Raw genomic sequence first — 18,944 nt, 5'->3', positions numbered from 1 at the left:
TCACATGGAGATGTTAGGCTTGCCAGCACATGTGCTTGCTGTGACTAGGTCACAGGCCAGAAGATGCCCCACTGAACAGGTGCTGGATCCTGAAATTATGGACCAGACACCTTCCAAGAAGAAGAGCAGTAAGGGTAAGGCTTTGCCTTCCCCCTTGCCCCAGGTTGAGGATCAAGTCTCTGAGGAGGCTGATCTAGAAGAGCTGAGGGAAACTGAGCCTAAAGAGCTTGAACTTGATCAAGTTGAGTTTCTGGGCTCAGGGGGACCCTCCAGAGCAGACCTGGGGAAGGAACAGTTGAGCTGCCCTTCCCTTGAACCCCTCAGACAGCAGGCTGCTGCTGAGGCTGCAGGGAATGCCACAGGTGCCCACAGGGTATACTGGGAAGATGGACTCCTGTACTCTGAGTCAAGAGACCCCAAGCCTGGTGCAACCAGGAGGCTGGTCATCCCCTTGTCTCTGAGAGGTTTCCTTCTCACCTTGGCCCATGAGATTCCCCTTGCAGGTCATTTAGGTCAGACAAAGACTTGGGACAGGCTTGTCTCACACTTTCACTGGCCCCATATGAATGAGAATACCAAGGAGTTTTGTCGCTCATGTGTCACTTGCCAAGCCAGTGGTAAGTCAGGTGGCACAACAAAGGCCCCCCTCATACCACTACCTGTGGTCGGGGTTCCCTTTGAAAGAGTGGGGATTGACATTGTTGGTCCAATGGAACCCCAGACAGCATCAGGACACAAGTTTATACTGGTGGTGGTGGACCATGCCACCAGGTATCCTGAGGCTATTCCCCTTAGGACCACTACAGCCCCTGTAGTGGCAAGAGCCCTAGTTGGAGTGTTCTCCAGAGTGGGTTTCCCTAAGGAGGTCGTTTCTGACAGAGGTACAAACTTCATGTCAGGATATCTGACTGCCATGTGGAAAGAGTGTGGTGTGAACTACAAGTTCACCACACCCTATCATCCACAATGCAATGGGCTTGTTGAGAGATTCAACAGGACCCTGAAAGGGATGATTCATGGACTACCTGAACCTCTTAGGAGAAGATGGGATGTCCTGATCCCCTGCCTCTTGTTTGCTTACAGAGAGGTCCCACAGAAGGGGGTTGGCTACAGCCCTTTTGAGCTTCTGTATGGGCATCCTGTAAGAGGACCCCTGTGTTTGGTGAAGGAAGGATGGGAGAGACCTCTCAAAAAGCCTGCAACCAACATAGTGGACTATGTACTTGGTCTCCGCTCCAGGATGGCTGAGTATATGGAGAAGGCATCTAAAAACCTTGAGGCCAGCCAGGAACTTCAAAAAGCTTGGCATGACCAAAAGGCTGTACTGACTGTGTACCAGCCAGGACAGAAGGTGTGGGTGCTGGAGCCAGTGGCCCCAGCAGCTCTGAAAGACAAATGGTCTGGGCCCCACACCATCATTGAGCAAAAGGGAGAGGTTACCTACTTGGTGGACCTTGGAACTCCCAGGAGCCCTCTCAGAGTGCTCCATGTTAACATGCTCAAGGCATATGTTGACAGGAAGGACATGAGCTTGCTCATGGCCACAGATGAGGGACAGGAGGAAGAGAGTGACCCTCTCCCAGACCTGCTCACTCAGAATCCTGATGATGGGTCAGTTGATGGTGTTGTCTTTTGTGGCAGCCTCACTGAACATCAGCAACAGGATTGCAGGCAAGTTCTGCAATCCTTTCGACATATGTTCTCTCTGACACCCAGCCAAACTGATTGGTGTACCCATGATGTTGACACTGGAGACAGTCTGCCTGTCAAGAGTAAAATCTACAGGCAGCCTGATCATGTTAGAGACTGCATCAAAACTGAAGTGCAGAAAATGTTGGAGCTGGGAGTCATTGAGCCCTCAGATAGCCCTTGGGCTAGCCCAGTAGTTCTAGTGCCAAAGCCTCACACCCAGGGTGGTAAGAGAGAGATGAGGTTTTGCGTAGACTACAGAGGCCTCAATGCAGTCACTAAGACTGATGCCCACCCAATACCAAGAGCAGATGAGCTTATAGATAGATTGGCTTCTGCCAACTTCTTAAGCACATTTGATTTGACAGCTGGGTATTGGCAATTCAGGTTAGCTGAGGAAGCCAAACCTAAGACGGCATTTTCTACCCCTGGAGGGCATTATCAATTTGTGGTAATGCCCTTTGGACTGAAAAATGCACCTGCCACCTTCCAAAGGTTGGTGAATCAAGTCCTCACTGGGCTGGATGACTTCTGTGCAGCTTATCTTGACGATATTGCTGTCTTTAGCTCCACCTGGGAGGATCACCTGGTCCACCTGAGGAAAGTGTTAGAGGCCCTGCAAAAGGCAGGCCTCACTATCAAGGCCACCAAGTGCCAGATAGGGCAGTCACAGGTTGTATACCTGGGCCACCTTGTAGGTGGAGGCCAGGTTCAGCCACTGGAGAGTAAGATACAGGCCATCAAGGACTGGACTCCCCCAATCACCCAGACTCAGGTTCGAGCTTTCTTGGGCCTGACTGGGTACTATAGGAAGTTTGTCAGAAATTATGGGTCCATAGTGACCCCCCTTAATGACCTGACAAGCAAAAAGATGCCAAAGAAAGTTCAGTGGACAGCAAGCTGTCAGAAAGCATTCAATGACCTAAAGCAGGCCATGTGCACAGCACCTATCCTCAAGAGTCCAGATTACTCCAAGCCATTCATTGTCCAAACAGATGCTTCTGAGTTGGGTGTGGGAGCTGTTCTGTCTCAACTGAATTTTGATGGTAATGATCAGCCTATTGCTTTCATTAGTAGGAGGTTGACACCCAGAGAGAAAAATTGGTCAGCTATTGAGAGGGAGGCCTTTGCTGTGGTCTGGGCCCTGAAGAAGCTGAGGGCCTACTTGTTTGGCACTCACTTCACCATTCAGACAGACCATAAGCCCCTCTTGTGGCTAAATCAGATGAAGGGTGAAAACCCCAAACTGCTTAGGTGGTCCATTTCCCTACAGGGGATGGATTTTACAGTGGAGCATAGACCTGGGACTGATCACAGCAATGCTGATGGGCTCTCCAGGTATTTCCACTTAGAGCAAGAAGACTCACCTGGTCAAGGTTAGCTTATTGTCCCAAAGTTTGGGGGGGGGTCATGTAGGAGAGTAGGGTCTGCAATCCTATGATCACCCAGATTTTTTGCTTTTTGCTGCACTGGTTTACGACTTTCCCTGGCTGTGGGCCTGCTAATCAGACCCACAGCCTAGCTGTTCTCTCTATCCAAATTGTACTCAGGTACTGAATTGGCACTGGGCCCTCTCCAAGTCCCTGTACCCAGGGCTGAGGTGCACCCAGGAGTCTCCCAGGGGCTGAAGCATGTATTATGCCACCCCTGGATTGACTAACTAAAACTGACACAACTGGCTGCACGACAGCTGGGGCAAGGTGGTGTACTCACCCTTTGCTTTAGATATAGTATACCTATATCTAACCCTAAAAATGGACACACAGATCTCCTATCAGTCACTCCTATAGCAGGCCTTAACAATCCTGAAGGCAGAGTGCTTGGAATCGTGTGAGATGGTGCTCTAGCATGAGCTGAGCCTGTCTGCGGCTTTCGGGATCCATCCCTTAGCCGTTTCCATGATATCGCATACCATATACTCTTAAGTGCATTATAATCCTCGCGGTTATGTGCCAACTCTGGTATCGCTTTATCAAAACATGTCGAGTAAGGTGTCATACGAATTGGAATACTAACCCCTCGCCAATTCTGGCGACGGGGTTAGCATTCCACCCTTCTAGAGGGACACGACATGCCTGTAACCTATAACCCGGTTAAAAGTCAGACAGAGCCTTAGCATCCACAAAATGGATGCTGCCACCGAGACACAAGTCTGCCCTCCTGCTGCTGGGAGTCCTCCCAGAGCAGGAGATAAGGACAAAGGGTTTCCTGCCAGGGGCGGTGCCAGCACCGTCCCAGACAGGGTTTTGTGTATTGTAGGTAGGCAGGGCTTTAGAGGAAGGTGACTGCACGTGGCACCCCGGTGCTCACTGTGCATAGGCTGGCTGGAACCAGTTCCAGGGTCACTCCAGACCCTGTGCTGGGGAAAAGCCCGCCAAGGAAGTGGGTGTAACCACCCCCCTCCTAGTCCCACCCATAGGGCAGGACTTAGTCGCGTGCCAGCCCCTTTTTACAGGATAAAGGTAGAGACTGGCCCCCTTCCAAATCAGATCATCTTTGAATCCTGAAACTACTTTCTGCGAAAGGAACTCAAGACTTCTTCCTAAGATTTCTCCCTTGTGACTAAGGAGTAGTCACCCTGCATCCGCAGGCACCATCCAAGAACACTGCGGTCTGCTGTAAGTCCTTCCTCCGGAATCCGACTGCCCAGCTCGACGAGAACCGGCTTCCCTGGCACCTCTGACCTCTACCCACCTCTACAGCCCAGCTGAGAACCGTGGGTGCGACGAGACCTCAAGGGACCGGCCATCTGCAAGACTGCACGACTTCTTTCCAGCAAGCCCGCCGAGTAATCTACTGGTGAGTGCTTTGGGGTCCGAGAAGCCCCGACTCTGAGCAGCTCCAGCTCCGAAGTGCAGCCCCCCAGCATCTCCACGATCTGCGTGGGGCCCTTCTGCTTTCTGCTGCTCACCGCGTTGTTTGGCTACTAGCCCGTTGGCTTGTGGCCTTCCTGACGACGCCCGACGACATTTCTGCTGCTGGTCTGGTTGCTCCAGACTGGCCCTTGCTCCCTTCCCGAAGAGGAGCACCCTGGACCCTCCTGGTCCACTCAAGACGCCATTTTGAGTCCACCGCGTGGGCTTGAATTAGCCAAGGCTTGTTGCCCACTCCTGGGTAACTTCGACGCTGACGACTTCAACCTTCGTGGGACAGCTCGCACCTCCATCCTGGTCGCCGACAACGCCTCCTGGTCCGAGAGACTGCAGAGCCCAGCAGTGCCCACTCACCTGACTGCGGTGACTTCGCCCGGTGCCATCCTGGTGCCCACTTAATCACTGGCTAGTGATTCAAGAACTTGGTCCCCTCTGCTTTCAGGTTTTCTTCTTCCTTGATCCAGGCTTGGATCCATCGAACTTTTCTTCACTGGTCGCCTGCCAGCAACTTCTTCCTTCCAGGCGCCTGGTCCGGCAACGAGATCCCCGACGTCTTTTCAGACCTATGCAGCTGCAGCCCCTGGGCTAGGTAACTTCGGCACTCCGGTGTCCCAGCATAGCCTCACTATCCAAGGGTCAGGATCCACTGTCGTTTTCTCCCTACCAGGTCGGGTTCGCCCGTGAACACTAACTTTGTGAATTCTAGCTTCCATAGACTTTGTCCCGCATCCCGCGTGAGAGTGCACACTCTGCACCCGAGTCCCCTGGGCCTCCTAGTAGTAATCTAACGATTCCCTAGTCCAGTCCTAGCGATTCCAAAGCCTATTAGAACTGTTACTTACCTGCTAGTAATTCGCATTCCACTTTTAGCGTATATGGTTTTTCGTGCCCCTCGGGCATTTGTGTAACGTGCTAACTTAAAAGTATTTTCGTAAGAGTTTTGTTGTGTGCTTAGCTCCCTGTCTCATAAAGAGCCAGGGTAGTCTTGTTATAAATAAATACACTGTTTATTTTCATAACAACTTGTGTGGTGTCCTTTCACTGGGTGTTCAAGGGGTAATGTGATGGTAAAACAGCTGGCTTAACACGCCCTCTAGAGTCTTAGCCTTAGACTGCTCGTATCCATGCTACTAGGATAGCTGGTCTATAAGGTTGACTTACAACCAATCATCAATAAGGGTTGTTTGGACTGATATATAGTGATCACTAGAATAGTGAGCACTGCACATCAGGCCAACTTCTCACAGGTGACATAGATGTTAAACAAAAGGGGGCTAAGGGATGACCCCTGCGCGTCACCAGTGGCCACTGGCTGAGGTGCTGAAGCGCACTGTGGTAGCCAGACCTGCTGCGCCCGGCCATCCAGGAAGGACCTGAGCCAGCTCCAGGCGGAACTGGATATACCAATCTCCGAGAGACGAGCAAGTAGCAAGGAGTGGGGTGTCGTATCGAATGCTGCAGAGAGGTCCAGCATAACCAAAGCTGCCCTCCTGCCGGCATCCAAACACTCCCTGATCGCCTCGGAGACCTCCACCAATGCAGACTCCATATAATACGAAGCGCGAAAAACCGACTGAGGGGGGTGCAGAAGACCCGCACCCTCAACATACTCTGTAAGCTGTCTAGTAACCACCTTCTCACACACCTTTGACAGACTAGGCAAAAGCGAGATAGGACGTTAGTTTCCAGGAGTCGGAGGGTCCAGTGAAGGCTTCTTTAAAAGGGGAAGGATTTTCGCTGGCTTCCAGTCTTTTGGCACAAGGGCGTCACGCAAAGATATATTAATAATCTGATTAACTTCAGGATTGATAATGTCCGCAGCGGATGCCAATAGTCTAGCAGCACAAGGATCCGAAGGCGAGCCCGATTTCAAGCCTTTAAGAATTTTAAGGGTGCTAGGCAGGTCCACTGGCAAAAAAGGCAAGCGAAGTAAAAGGTAGAGCCACCTGAAGGCCGGGCAGGGGGTGGAGAGGCCATAGGGCCAATTACACCGGAGGAGAAAGCTGCCTGAATGGAACGAATCTTGTCCAAGAAAAACTTGGATAAAACATTGCACCAGATCTCAGAAGCTGGAAACGAGCAAGTCTGAGCACTATAGAAAACATTTCTTTAGAGTTGTTATTGCCAGTGTTGTCTTTTTTTGACTTGGTTGTGTTCATCTCAGCTCTTCTGTAGTGACCAGGTGCTTTTAGTTTAGGCCCACTAAGTCGACTTCAAAAGCCCACCACCTAGGGGGAACAGCCTTTACAATGCAGGTATTACCACGTGCTGCCATTACTACGCTGCTTTTACAACGTAAGTCGTTTCAACGACTTGCGCTGGAAGGCGCTGTTGGCAAAGGAAAAGTTTAATTTTCTATTCCAACACCTTCCCTACTGTCAACGTGGGCTGGAGTTGGAATAGAAAATTAAACTATTCCACTATCCAGCCCTTACAGCGCAAGTCGTTGTAACTACTTGCGTTGTAAAAACAGCGGTGTAATGGCACGTGTGGTAATAGCCCGCGTTGTAGTAACATACATCCCCATCTAGCACCATAATGATCAAAGTCGCTGTTGCTCCTGGTGGTGATGTTCTGGTGACCCTGTTCCAGTCATTGGTGGTTAGTTATGAATCCAGCCACCAACAGTTTATTCACTGGAGTCTAGCTCCCAGTAAAGAACCCAGTTAGTAGGATTTTTTTTTGTTTAGTACGAACATGATAGAAAAGTGACCTAGCACGTGTTAAGTGCTTACCACAATGAAAAATATCATCGCCTCTGGAACTGTAATTGCCAGGAAAATGATTCTAGTTGTTCAGGAATCGGGCACCTCCTTGAGCTAGGTTGTGAAGGTGGACTGCCTCCTTGCCCAATTTGGGCTGAAGACTGGAGGAGCTTACCATCCCTTTTCATGCCCTAGATGAGTCTCGGACGGTGCATGCATGCCTTATCAAAAATGAAAAGCAATGAAGCAGTTCGTTAATCAGACAATCCTGTATTTGCTTCCTGTAAGCCCCTAAGCTGTGGTGATGTTGTGGCTTTTGAGGACTGTGAGTCCATTGATGTTGTTACACTTCTTATAATCGTCATCTGTAGGTCTTCCTAGGTAAGCACTCCTTCTCCAGGTCACATCAATGACCGTAAGTGTCCCAGGTTTGGGCCCAGTCTAGAGGGAGATGAGCAACTATGCAGGAGTTCCATTCTTGGATAGGACTGAGCAAGCACTAGTGCCCAGGCCTTCTTTGTGTCCAGATGATGGAATACACTAATAACTGATTGGGGGTTCCAGAATGTATACCCCTCTATTGGTCAAGGTGGCCTACCAGAGCCAAAAAGTGGAATTGCAAAAAGCGCATATCTTCAAGTTCGAGTATATGATAAAAGAAAGGAAATCCACTAAAAACATTTCTACAAACATTGATAAGGGAATATCTCCAAGTAAAAAGACAATCGAAATGACGAGTAAAATGAATAAGAGTAGCATGGTCGTCCTGAAGGCCCCTTTTTGGTGCATTTAGTGTCCCATTGCGAAATGCTGCCATTATGTGGACATTAGTACTAATTAATACGACCGCTCATGTCGTAAAAGGTAATAAAAGTGAACAAGCAACATTGTTGATAAAGTGAACAGTATGGATGGTTCCAGCATCCCAAGCTTGCTACAACAATTTCATACAGCTAGGCCACACTAATATCATGCTTATACCTGCATCTGTCTTGCTATCAGCGCATCAAGAACAAGACTAACAATAGTGCAGATGAGAGTTTAGTATGCATGATTAACATTTTGAAAAGTGTAAATCCGATCCATCTACCTTCCATTTTGTGATCACATTTCAGCTAGACCTAATCTGCATGCTCCCTACCTGGGGGCATTAACAGTAAAATAAATAAGGACAAACAAAATGATGTATGCAAAATGTAAATAGCCTTAGTGTGATTTCATGGGAGCCCAGCATCAAATGCGCATAAGCCTCATACAGCTATGGGCTGCCGCGTTCCCATCAGAGCCTTCCTTCTAATTATCCATGCATGTCTTAAAAACTTGGCCATGCTGCAGACGAAAAGTGGCCTGGGCTCCGATCTAAGAATGCGCAAGGCAACGTGATGCTCCTGTGTGCCTAATTGCAGACATAGCGGTTTTAACCACTTTGCCCTAGGTGTGGAATATGCCTAACAAGCAAACATGACGTGGGCAACACTTTCTTTAGGGGCCTTGCAGCACGGACAATCCTTGGGGGCTGGGTTACATCTGTGCCATTTACCTAGGGTTTCATTAAAAGGAAGTGTCCCAAACCTAAAACGGGTATGTAAGAGCCTATCCAGCTGGGCCTGAATTAAATCAAGATAGGTTTCAAAATGTCTTTATTGCTTATGGAGAAAAAAAAATTCTGCGGTCAATCTCCCCAAATTTGGGTTGCTGAATTCTTGCTGATCCACCCAATTCCAGTACGAGCTCTTGAGCACTTCTTTCGTCGGTGTAACCTGTTTGTCCCAATAAGCTTTAAGCCCTATGGCTGTCATCAATTTCCTGGGATTGGCATTCCAGCCCACTTTGCTACTTTTGTCCATCCCGGTGACCTCTGGAAGGGCTTCAGTATAAGGCAGAAGATCTTCAGTCTTCCCGACACGGGCCCAACAGAACAAGGGACGCAGCCTTGCTACATCTCCCATGGAACGTTTGCCCATGTCGAGCATAAGGTGAGTTAGGGGAACATACTTTGGCAACATCACCAGTTCCCTAAGGAATTTGTGTTCAGATCTACAGAGGTCATTGGTCTTCTCCAAATCCCCACAACTCAGCCCCATACAAGGCTGCATTCACCGCCTTTGATTCGTAGACCTGGAGGGCCGGCACAACCCGTCTGCTGTGCGAAAGTCGGTGTTCCTACCCAAGTGAACCCGTTACCCTTTTGTGGTTCATTAGCATTTTTGCAAGATGGTTTTTCCAAGGCATTTTGTCTCCGAGACGGATGCCAAGGTAATCAAAAGTGTTCACTCATTCTATATGTTTCCCGTCAAGCAGAAGACTGACTCGGAAAGACTTTGGGGGGGTTAAAGGCCATACATTTTGTTTTTGTTGTATGAATCACCAGCCCTCTTGCTACGCAGAATAGTTGAAACCTGTTCAAAGGACGTTGTAACCCTCTTGTGGTCTTGGACACCAACAGGGTGTCATCTGCGAACAAGAGGGTTGGTACCTTAACCCTCCCCATGCTCGGTGCATCTGCATGTTCTTCTAGCGGAAAATTTACCACTCCATTCACATAAATTGAAAAAAGGATGGGGGCCTGTAGGCAGCCCTGTCTAACTCCCCTGTTCACAGGGACACAGTCAGTCAACTGGCCCTACGTCCCCCACCTGACCTGCGCGTAAGTATGTTTGTGCAGCCTAATTAGAAGATCAAGGATATACAAAGGAATCTCCAGTTCTTTGAGCACTGACCATAGTTGTCTCCTTGGAACTAAGTCAAAGGCAGTCTTAAGATCGATAAACTTTAAGTATAGACTGCCTTTGCTTATCACCACCTCTTTCCAGTAGATGGTCTGCAGCCGAAAGACCTGGTCAATTGTCCCTGGCCTGGTCCTGAAGCTGGCCTGGAACTGCAATAGAATGGCATGATCGTCTGTGCACTGCAGATTCCTCTGCAACAAGACTCTGCTAAACACCTTCTGAAGGACATCGATCAGGCTTATGGGCACTTTGCTCCCTTTTTTTTAATAAATTGGGACCACCTCTGCTCCCTTTCCATGACTATGGGACCGTGGCTCTTTTTAATATTGCCTTTGCCAGAAGAAGGATGTATCGGGCAAGTAGGAATGACAGATAAAAACAAATCACCCGGTATGCCATCTGGGCCTGCTGCTTTGGACGGGACTATTCTTTCCATTGCCATCCCCATTTCACCTAGAATAAAGAGTTCGTCGTCTCTATGATGTCCTAAAGGGTCTGTCATTTCTTCCAAGTATAAGACCTCCTCAACTGAATAGATCTTCCAAAAATGATTGTACCAAACTTGGGCGGAGATATAGATAGGATGCGAAGGCGCGCCCGATTTGCTACCTCAAGAGACCAAAATAGATTGGCGTCCTTTGCCGTGCTCGCTTCCCTTAATTGGTGGCAAGGAGAGTCATCCAATGCTTATATAAACCTATGCCAATGTTGTCCCATTGCCATCGCATATGACTAAAGTACAGGAAACAGACAATCGTGAGTTTTATCCAGGGCAGTGAAACTGTATACTCTACCTGATGAGAGGGGATTGTTTCCAGTCTGTTCCATTGTAATTGTTTTTGGGGGGAGTAGGACAGGAAGGGTGTATGCATTTCATATTGAGATACAGATTATGTAGCTAAGCTTTTTATGTTTGAGCCAGGCTTGCTTTCCTATAAAGGCAAGTTTAACATTAAGATTATCTAAAGAGTACCTCCAAGAGGAAACTGTATAGTTGTCACAGTATATAGGGTTACTGTAATTTCACATATTTGGTGAAAGTATTTGTATCAGTAAACTATAACATGTTGTGAATCTTTACTTTTATCTACAGGTTGTCAGACTTGTCAGTGAGACATTCCACTACAGTGCAATAGATCGTGCAAAATCAAGAGGTAAAAAATATGCATTGGAAAAAGTGCCAACAGTTGGTCGTAAGTTTCATCGAATAGGACTACCTCCAAAGGTATGTTGAGTGACATCAGCTACAAATAAATTGCATTGTTTCAAGTCACTTGGGGGCATTAGGTCTTGAAAAATAACAACTTTACTCTACTTCAACCAGGAAATCGATCAAAATGTCAGCATGGTCAGTAAAAGGTCAATGTTACCAGAGCAGGTATAAAGGTATTGTAGGTGCCACAGAATGGTCTTTAAAAAAAGAGCGATCTGAACTTTTACTCTTAACAGTTCATTGCCCAAAATGTAATCTGGTGTTTTTGTTTTTGAAACATCTGTACACTTGGCAACGCCTCTGGCTTGAGTTTTGAAAACTATTCCTGTGGCAGATTGTATTTGTGTGTGTTTCTTCAGGAAGGGGACCTTCACATGGCTATTTCCAGTTCCTTAGTGTTCCCTTGAAGGGACTGTGTTGGGAGGAATTGGCAGTATCAACACTGCCACCGTAGGTACCTTCCATTTGGACTCAGCCCTTCTGGACAGTTACTACAAAGTAGATCTGGCTTGTGCTTTCCAGTCTACAGTTACTGAGAGTGCAGATTTACTCTTACTTTGACACCTGGCTAGCCAAAGTATTACCTCCAGCCGAGACTTGCTGCACTTCTTTTTAAAGTTGCAACAAGCCCATAGACTAGGCTTCCAGTCAATCTAAAAAAAAAACACTCAACTGATTCTTGCCCATTGTTCTTTAAATGTAATTGTGGGTTGCCTAATCACAAATGCACTTACAAGTATGGGGTAACCCAAACAAGTCTGTGGACCTGGGTAACGTTCAATATAGAAAAACAGTGGTCCTCCAACCAATCCGTTTATAAAAATAAAGCTATTTCCAATCTTTTCTCAGTTTAGGGCTAAAATAAATTTGTGTTTATTTTGGATAACAATGTTCAAAACATAAGGTATTTTGCAATGATATATATGTGTGTGTGTGTGTGTGTGTGTGTGTGTGTGTGTGTGTGTGTGTGTGTGTGTGTGTGTGTGTATGTATATATGTATGTATATGTATATATATATATATATATATATGTATATGTATATATATATGTGTATATATATATATATATATATATATATATATATATATATATATATATATATGTGTGTGTATATATGTGTGTGTATATATTACCTACTGGCGGTCGCCAGTAGGTATATATAGTTAGGATTTTTTCTCTATGGGATTTTTGAAAATTCTATGTCTAATAACTTTGGCGTTTGTGGACGGAATTGGCTGAAATTTTCAGGAAAATGGCACATTTTGTTTCTGAGCAGCCCTTGAAAATTTGGGGGGGGTTCGTCAAGGGGGGGCCGAGAAAAAAGGGGGGTCCCAAAACGTGTTTTTAACATTGAGTTTTCCATAGGGCGGTTGGCCTCACTTTTAGCCCGAACGGCTGAATGGATTTGCACGAAACTTGGCAAAATTGTAGGGACTGGTAGCCCGATGTGCCTTTTGTAGGTCTCAATATATGTGCTCCAGTGGATTTTGAGAAATTAACGTTTAAAAAAAGATATATATCTGTAACAGCGGACCTGGCAGCGTCCCAGGACGCGTACTTTTCGCGCAACGGAGCTTTGTGAAGCGAAGCTGATTGGTTCTCCGGCGTCTGTCAACATTCCAAAAAGTCCGTAGCGGCCGCCATCTTGTCTCTCGGTAGGATCGAGAGACAAGAGGAGGTCAAAACAAAGGGGGAAATAACTATAAGGGGGCATAGTAGATCCTCGCTGACCCCCTAGGTTTGATGTGGAGGTTTTAAAAGGGCCCCGCGGGGCAAAAAATAATAATAATAATAATAATCGAACGGCTGAATGGATTTGCACGAAACTTGGCAAAATATTAGCGACTGGTAGCCCGATGTGCCTTTGCTAGGTCTCAATATATGTGCTCCAGTGGATTTTGAGAAATTAACGTTCAAAAAAAGATATATATCTGTAACAGCGCTCCGCTTCGCGTAACGGAGGTTTGCGAAGCTGATTGGTCATTCTGTCACTGGGCTATAGTTGGGCTACATCTGGCTGATATTTGGGCTACATTTGTTTTTTTGTGTGTCTGGCGGCCATCTTTGGGCTACATTGGGCTTCATTGGGCTTCATTGGGCTTCATTGGGCTACATTGGGCTACATTTGGGCTCCAACATATATATAGGCCAATATAGCCCAATATATATTTTTCAAAGTTAATTTTCGTAAAAACCACTGGAGCATATATCTTGAGACATAGCAAAGGCACATCGGGCTACCAGTCCCTACAATTTTGCCAAGTTTCGTGGAAATCCATTCAGCCGTTCGAGCTAAAAGTGAGTCCAACCGCCCTATGGAAATGAAGGAAATGAATGGGTAATTTGTAATTAGCAAATAGCTAATCGCAAACTAGGAATGGTAAAGAATCGCTATTTATTCCTTAAAGTTCGCTATTTAGGAAATGCAAAAAACTTTGATGATACATATGGCGGTTCATCTCTAACAAGATAAGAAGCATAGGGATACATTTATGATGACTGGCGCATCACCAGGGATGTGTTAGTCATTCTGTGCCGCTGTTCCGTCACCTATGGTGTGCTGCATTTACAATGCGGCGCATCATGGGGCAAAAACAGCACAGATGCGTGATGTATCTGTGCCGTAAAGGTGGCGCATTGCTGGAGTTGTATCGCAAGTGTGATGAAGCTCCAGCAAGGGTCGGGGGTGCCCCTGTCGCAGGGTTTCTGTTCTCACACAGAACTGTGGACAGAGGATTGGAACCTCGGCGAATTAGGGTGTCCCAAAACTCACGTTAGTAATCAAAAACTCCTTAGCAAGCTAGGTACAGTGTCACATTGGATATAACAAACTCTCAATGTTTAGACAATCCAGAATATGAACTTATAGTACCTCAGGATACGTGGAACTCATGAACAGTCGGTCGTTATATATTTCTTAGAAACCAGAACATGGAGTTAAGAAGAACACATGTGTATTTGAAATGTTTATTTACTAATGCCGTCTTCTCAGGCGTAGTATCTTAGATAATACAAGTACACATATTATCAGTAGCAAAATTACCAGCATAGTTACTAGTACATAAAAAGCGAATGGTGATAGTATGTTAACATGCTGTAAATGAATAAGAGTTAGCAACACTTATAAGCAGCCGCGGGCCGTGGAGGGAGTTACGGTGAGGCAGGGAGGCGGGGAGGGGGAGAAGCAGGGTGGAGAATACAAGTACACATATTATCAGTAGCAAAATTACCAGCATAGTTACTAGTACATAAAAAGCGAATGGTGACAGTATGTTAACATGCTGTAAATGAATAAGAGTTAGCAACACTTATAAGCAGCCGCGGGCCGTGGAGGGAGTTACGGTGGGGCAGGGAGGCGGGGAGGGGGAGGGGCAAGGTAGAGAGGGCTCCACCCTGCTTCTCCCCCTCCCCGCCTCCCTGCCTCACCGTAACTCCCTCCACGGCCCGCGGCTGCTTATATCTCACCCTCCCTAATACACATATTATATTATTTGCTAAGAAGGTCTCTTTGTGTTGGTTTAGGGCGTGCCCATACTTTAGTGTCTTAGATTTGAAGGAATCACATCAGCATACACCAGCTCTCTCTTCATGTGAACCACATCAACTGTTGTGTATGTGTGTTCGGCAAAGCAATATAAAACCCGCCTCATGCCCAGAATTGGCAGAAGTTGCACTTATGTTATGAGTATGAAGTCGTGGAGATCAGACCTCATAACAATTCTGTATCGTGTTGTTCTTGAAACTTTAGCACTCGCTGTACAGATATAGTTTAACAAGCAAAGCAGATAGTAGAGCAATAACATATTATTCTCATGTAAACCACGATGAACTACTAGGTGGAAAGCTAAAGCAACAACTAAGTGTCGTGTGCAGAAGTTGCAAAAAAGGAAAAATGGCGTTTAAACCGGTAATGAGCCCATGCTAACTTAACACGGTGTAAAGATATCCAGGACCTAGATGACACCTCCCCATGATCCGGAAACGAACTGAATAAGATAATAGAAGTGCCATCTCATGAGAGCAGATTGCAAGTTTATATGTGGACGGTCCGCAAGGTAAAGCATTAAAAACTAGGAAAATTTAATGCTAAAGAAAAATAAAACAGCCAAGTACTTTATCGAGTCTTAAGCCAATAGGCAAGGTAAATAATAAAAACTTGACAAATAAGTCAATGAATTGTCAATGAAATGCTAGTACTCAGCATATCAAACATGAAAAAGGTCTATGACTGTAGACGGGCCCTGTGTACCAGGAGTAGGGGGGTTGTCGGATGGTGGAGTAGGAACAGGCTGTACACTGATTCTTGGTGTTAATGAGGGCTTTATTGGTATCCCCCGTTGGGTTTTCAACATGAGAGTTCTCCGGGTTCGGAACGTAAGTCTTTCCCTCGCGAACTGACTGGGTTCCGTTGTGGCGTTGGGAAGGTCTTCCTCTCCTAGGTTGGGTGTCGCGGCCCCCTCGAGGTCTGGTCACTGATGGTGGGGTGTTTCTGGCCGTCGTCGTGGCTCCGGTGACCCAGGGAAAGGGGAGACCAAGTAGAAAGGGGCCGTTAGTTCTAGCGTCCTCAGGGCGGGCATGCACCGGGGTCCCAGGGGTGTAGTGTAGGGAGGCACCACTCGTGATCACACTTTCAAGTTTACTGCGGTGCGGTGGTGAGGGGATGAGACAGACTGTGAGGGGAGTAAACGCGGGATAAATGGACACAAGAGGGGGAAGGGGGACGCAGGATCTCACACGGGGCTATTTACACTAAAGTACACGCTTGCTCCCCACCCAAGCCGCCATACGCTGACGTACCTGGGATAGCCACGCTCCTCCCCCGGGAGAGTGGCACGGCGACTCGCAGGGTCGTTGGCCTCCTGGCTTCCCCTCGGCCGCTCCTCCGCTAGCTCCCAGCTGTTCGTCGGGTTCTCCGCTTCTTTCTCCGTTTCTCTCGTCTCCGGTGACTAGTTCTCCGTCTTCGCTCTTCTCCGGCACTTCGGGGGTGACGTCACACGCCATCCACATTGCTTCCTCTCTTTTGACCAATCCAGGCCGGCTGACGTGTACAATGGGCGGATCCTCCTCCTCAGTGTATGTCCAGTTAAAGGAGCCGCGTTCTTCCTCGGCGTACTCCTCGGACTCCGTGTCCCATGGATCGGTCTGCAAAGAAGGAGGACGGGCCGGGTCAGAACCAGGTGCCCACCAGTCACTTACAGCGCGCTCCCCTGCAGCACGCGGCCTCACCCTGTCACAATGACATAACTGTGTATGCAAAATAAGCTGCAACAGCCTCCAATAGGAAGTCACCGTCTTCATCCGAAAACAGTTCAGCCATCCAATTTAAAAGCGGAAAAGAACATACGTGCTCTCCCAGCACCGGATCCTCTATCACCATCAGAGGACAGCTCGGTGGGTTTTCAAGAAAGCTCTGTTCCAAGAAAGACTGTGCTGCCGCCAGTAAATTCCAGGGACCAAGTAGTCCATGCATCAATGCCACAGCCATTATCCTTTCGCCAGGACAAACCAACTCGTGAGTAATGATAGGAGTCATCAGCTGATTAAAGTCGACGTCAGGAGAAACCGGTCCGCAGAGACACAAATCAATGGCCCAATCGAAATCACAGGTCAGGCAGTGAAATACAGGCTGGACACAGGTGAAGTAGGAGAATCAAAAAGATAATCCATATGCCGTGCTTAATATCGCCAACGGCATTGTGCCATAATATTCTAGCATGCGATTGCGGAACAGTGTCAGCAGCTGCAGGGTGGGAGGTTGCCTAGGAGGGACATCCATATTTAAAAATGTAAAAAAGCACAAGAGCGTCCGCTGGTAATGCAAGTAAAAATGCCAATCCACGAACCAGAGTGGAGAAAATAGAATGAAAGGAAGCAGGGATGACTCCAAAGATTTTCTCAAATGAAGTCACGAGACCACTGGTAACAACTTTAAAAAAGTGCGCCAGGGTCTTTGTGGAGGATGCGTTAAAGATAGTCGGAACCATCTTGCTGAAATTGAAAGGCAAATCTGAATTGAAAAGGGTCTGCACCTCTGTACGGGTGTTCGCTATGTGAAGCACGAAAGTTTCACGGGCCGAACTCAAGGCCACCTCTCTCTGAGACAAAAGAGCTCTTATTCTTGCCATGCCGTTGAAATCTCTCCCAAGGTTGGTATTTGTGGCCAGATTGAAAACTCCCTATGTTCATGTGTGGGAGGAAATAGAACATTTCTGCAGCAAATAACCCGTTCACTTACTGTTACGATAAAAGGAATACTTTTAATTAACTCAGAACAATCTTCATTATTGAGCATCAAATAACTACCATTTTCCAACAACTTGAACGTGGGGATGATAGCAGGAAGTGGCGTGCCTTGCAACACGCAAGCCATATTTGGTCGGTGTTTGTTGCATGAACCGTGTAACTGTATGTGCCTACACATTAGTGAATGATCTGGCGTCTCAGTGCATTCCTCTCCATTCAGATAAACTTCTTGATCATCTTTGAAACATCTGTATGTGTATGGAAGCGACCAGACCTCATGAAGAAAAGCACTACCTAAAGGTTCATAACGACCTATTGGTATATATTTCATACAATTTGAAAACTTATATAAAGCAAAAGGCAGCGTTATTAAACCGTGGATAAGGCACGTTGCCAAAAAACCCGCAATCCTCTGCTGATGATGTCACTGAGCATGTCATGAATGATGTAATATGTGACATCATCAGCAGTGGATTACGGGTAATAGTATCTCTAGTTTACTCCCCTATAGCTGTCTTTCTTTTAACATAAGTGTCTGTTTCCTTCCCTTATACTTACTGTTTTTGGTTCGCTTCCGGTTCGCGTACCGGCGAGCGAACTGGGAAGCGAACTAAGAGAAATAGAGGTTGGCACAGTTCCAAATATTGTACCAATTTTTTAATAACGGGGAGGTAGTTCTGAAAAGAACTTTTTTTTTTATTGTTTTTGTTGTTTTATATTTTTTTTATTATTTTTCGGAACATTTTTTTACTTTTTTTGAATTTTTCTGAACAGTTTTATATTTTTTTGGGTTTTTCTTGGAGGGGGCAATGAAAACGATTCATTGTAAAGGGCTCAACAGGAGCAACAAAACAAAAAAAAAAGTATTTATTATTTTGGGCGTTTCGTACAAACTTGCATATGATAGTCAATAGCTCTGTTGATCAGAGTGATGCTTCTTTCTCCGTAGCAAATGAATCCATCGCAAAATACGCAGATGTGTTTTACTTCACCAAATCTCATTTGTATATTTGGCACCATCTCCCTGCCCTCTGGTCCCGTTACTTCCGGTACAACAGATCTTCTGGCCATAATAGGGAGATTATCTAGGTCGTTCCGAAACTGTGCAGCACTGTAGTTGTTAGGATGCCACCTAGTCATATGGCGATGCATTGTGTAGTTTCCGAAACTGTATTTTTTCTCGGTTCCTCTGGACAGTCTATCTTGACATATAAGGCAAGTTACGTATCTTGCATTTACTTTTTTCTGACCTTTGGGAATTTTAAAAAATTGCCAAATGAAGTTTTCTTTCCGGTGAGACGTCCTGGGCTGCTCAGGCAAAAACTGCCTCTCTTCGTGCTCGTCGTCCTGTTCCTCTTCTTCCTCTTCTTGTTGAATTATAACTTGAGCAGGTGGTCCACTCTTCCTTGGATGTGGTGGAGGTGGTGGGGAAGCACCAGCTGAAGCTACTAAAGAAGCCATTGCTCAGTGATCACAAAGGGTCTTTCTCTC

At 46.6% G+C, this 18,944-nt stretch overlaps 1 protein-coding gene across 1 annotated transcript in view; it reads left to right on the top strand.

Annotated features, from left to right (window-relative positions):
* Positions 1 to 18,944, top strand: part of PI4K2B (phosphatidylinositol 4-kinase type 2 beta) — a 336,223-nt gene that overhangs the window by 135,626 nt on the left and 181,653 nt on the right. Inside the window, exon 4 of the mRNA XM_078678379.1 lies at positions 11,090 to 11,221. Coding sequence (XP_078534505.1) covers positions 11,090 to 11,221 — 132 coding nt within the window. The remainder of the gene's footprint in view (positions 1 to 11,089; positions 11,222 to 18,944) is intronic.

Source organism: Lissotriton helveticus, chromosome 2_2, assembly GCF_964261635.1.
Source record: "Lissotriton helveticus chromosome 2_2, aLisHel1.1, whole genome shotgun sequence".
Classification (NCBI taxonomy): domain Eukaryota; kingdom Metazoa; phylum Chordata; class Amphibia; order Caudata; family Salamandridae; genus Lissotriton; species Lissotriton helveticus.
The sequence above is the reverse complement of the archived record's forward strand: the minus strand, read 5'-3'. Positions and strand labels throughout refer to the sequence as shown.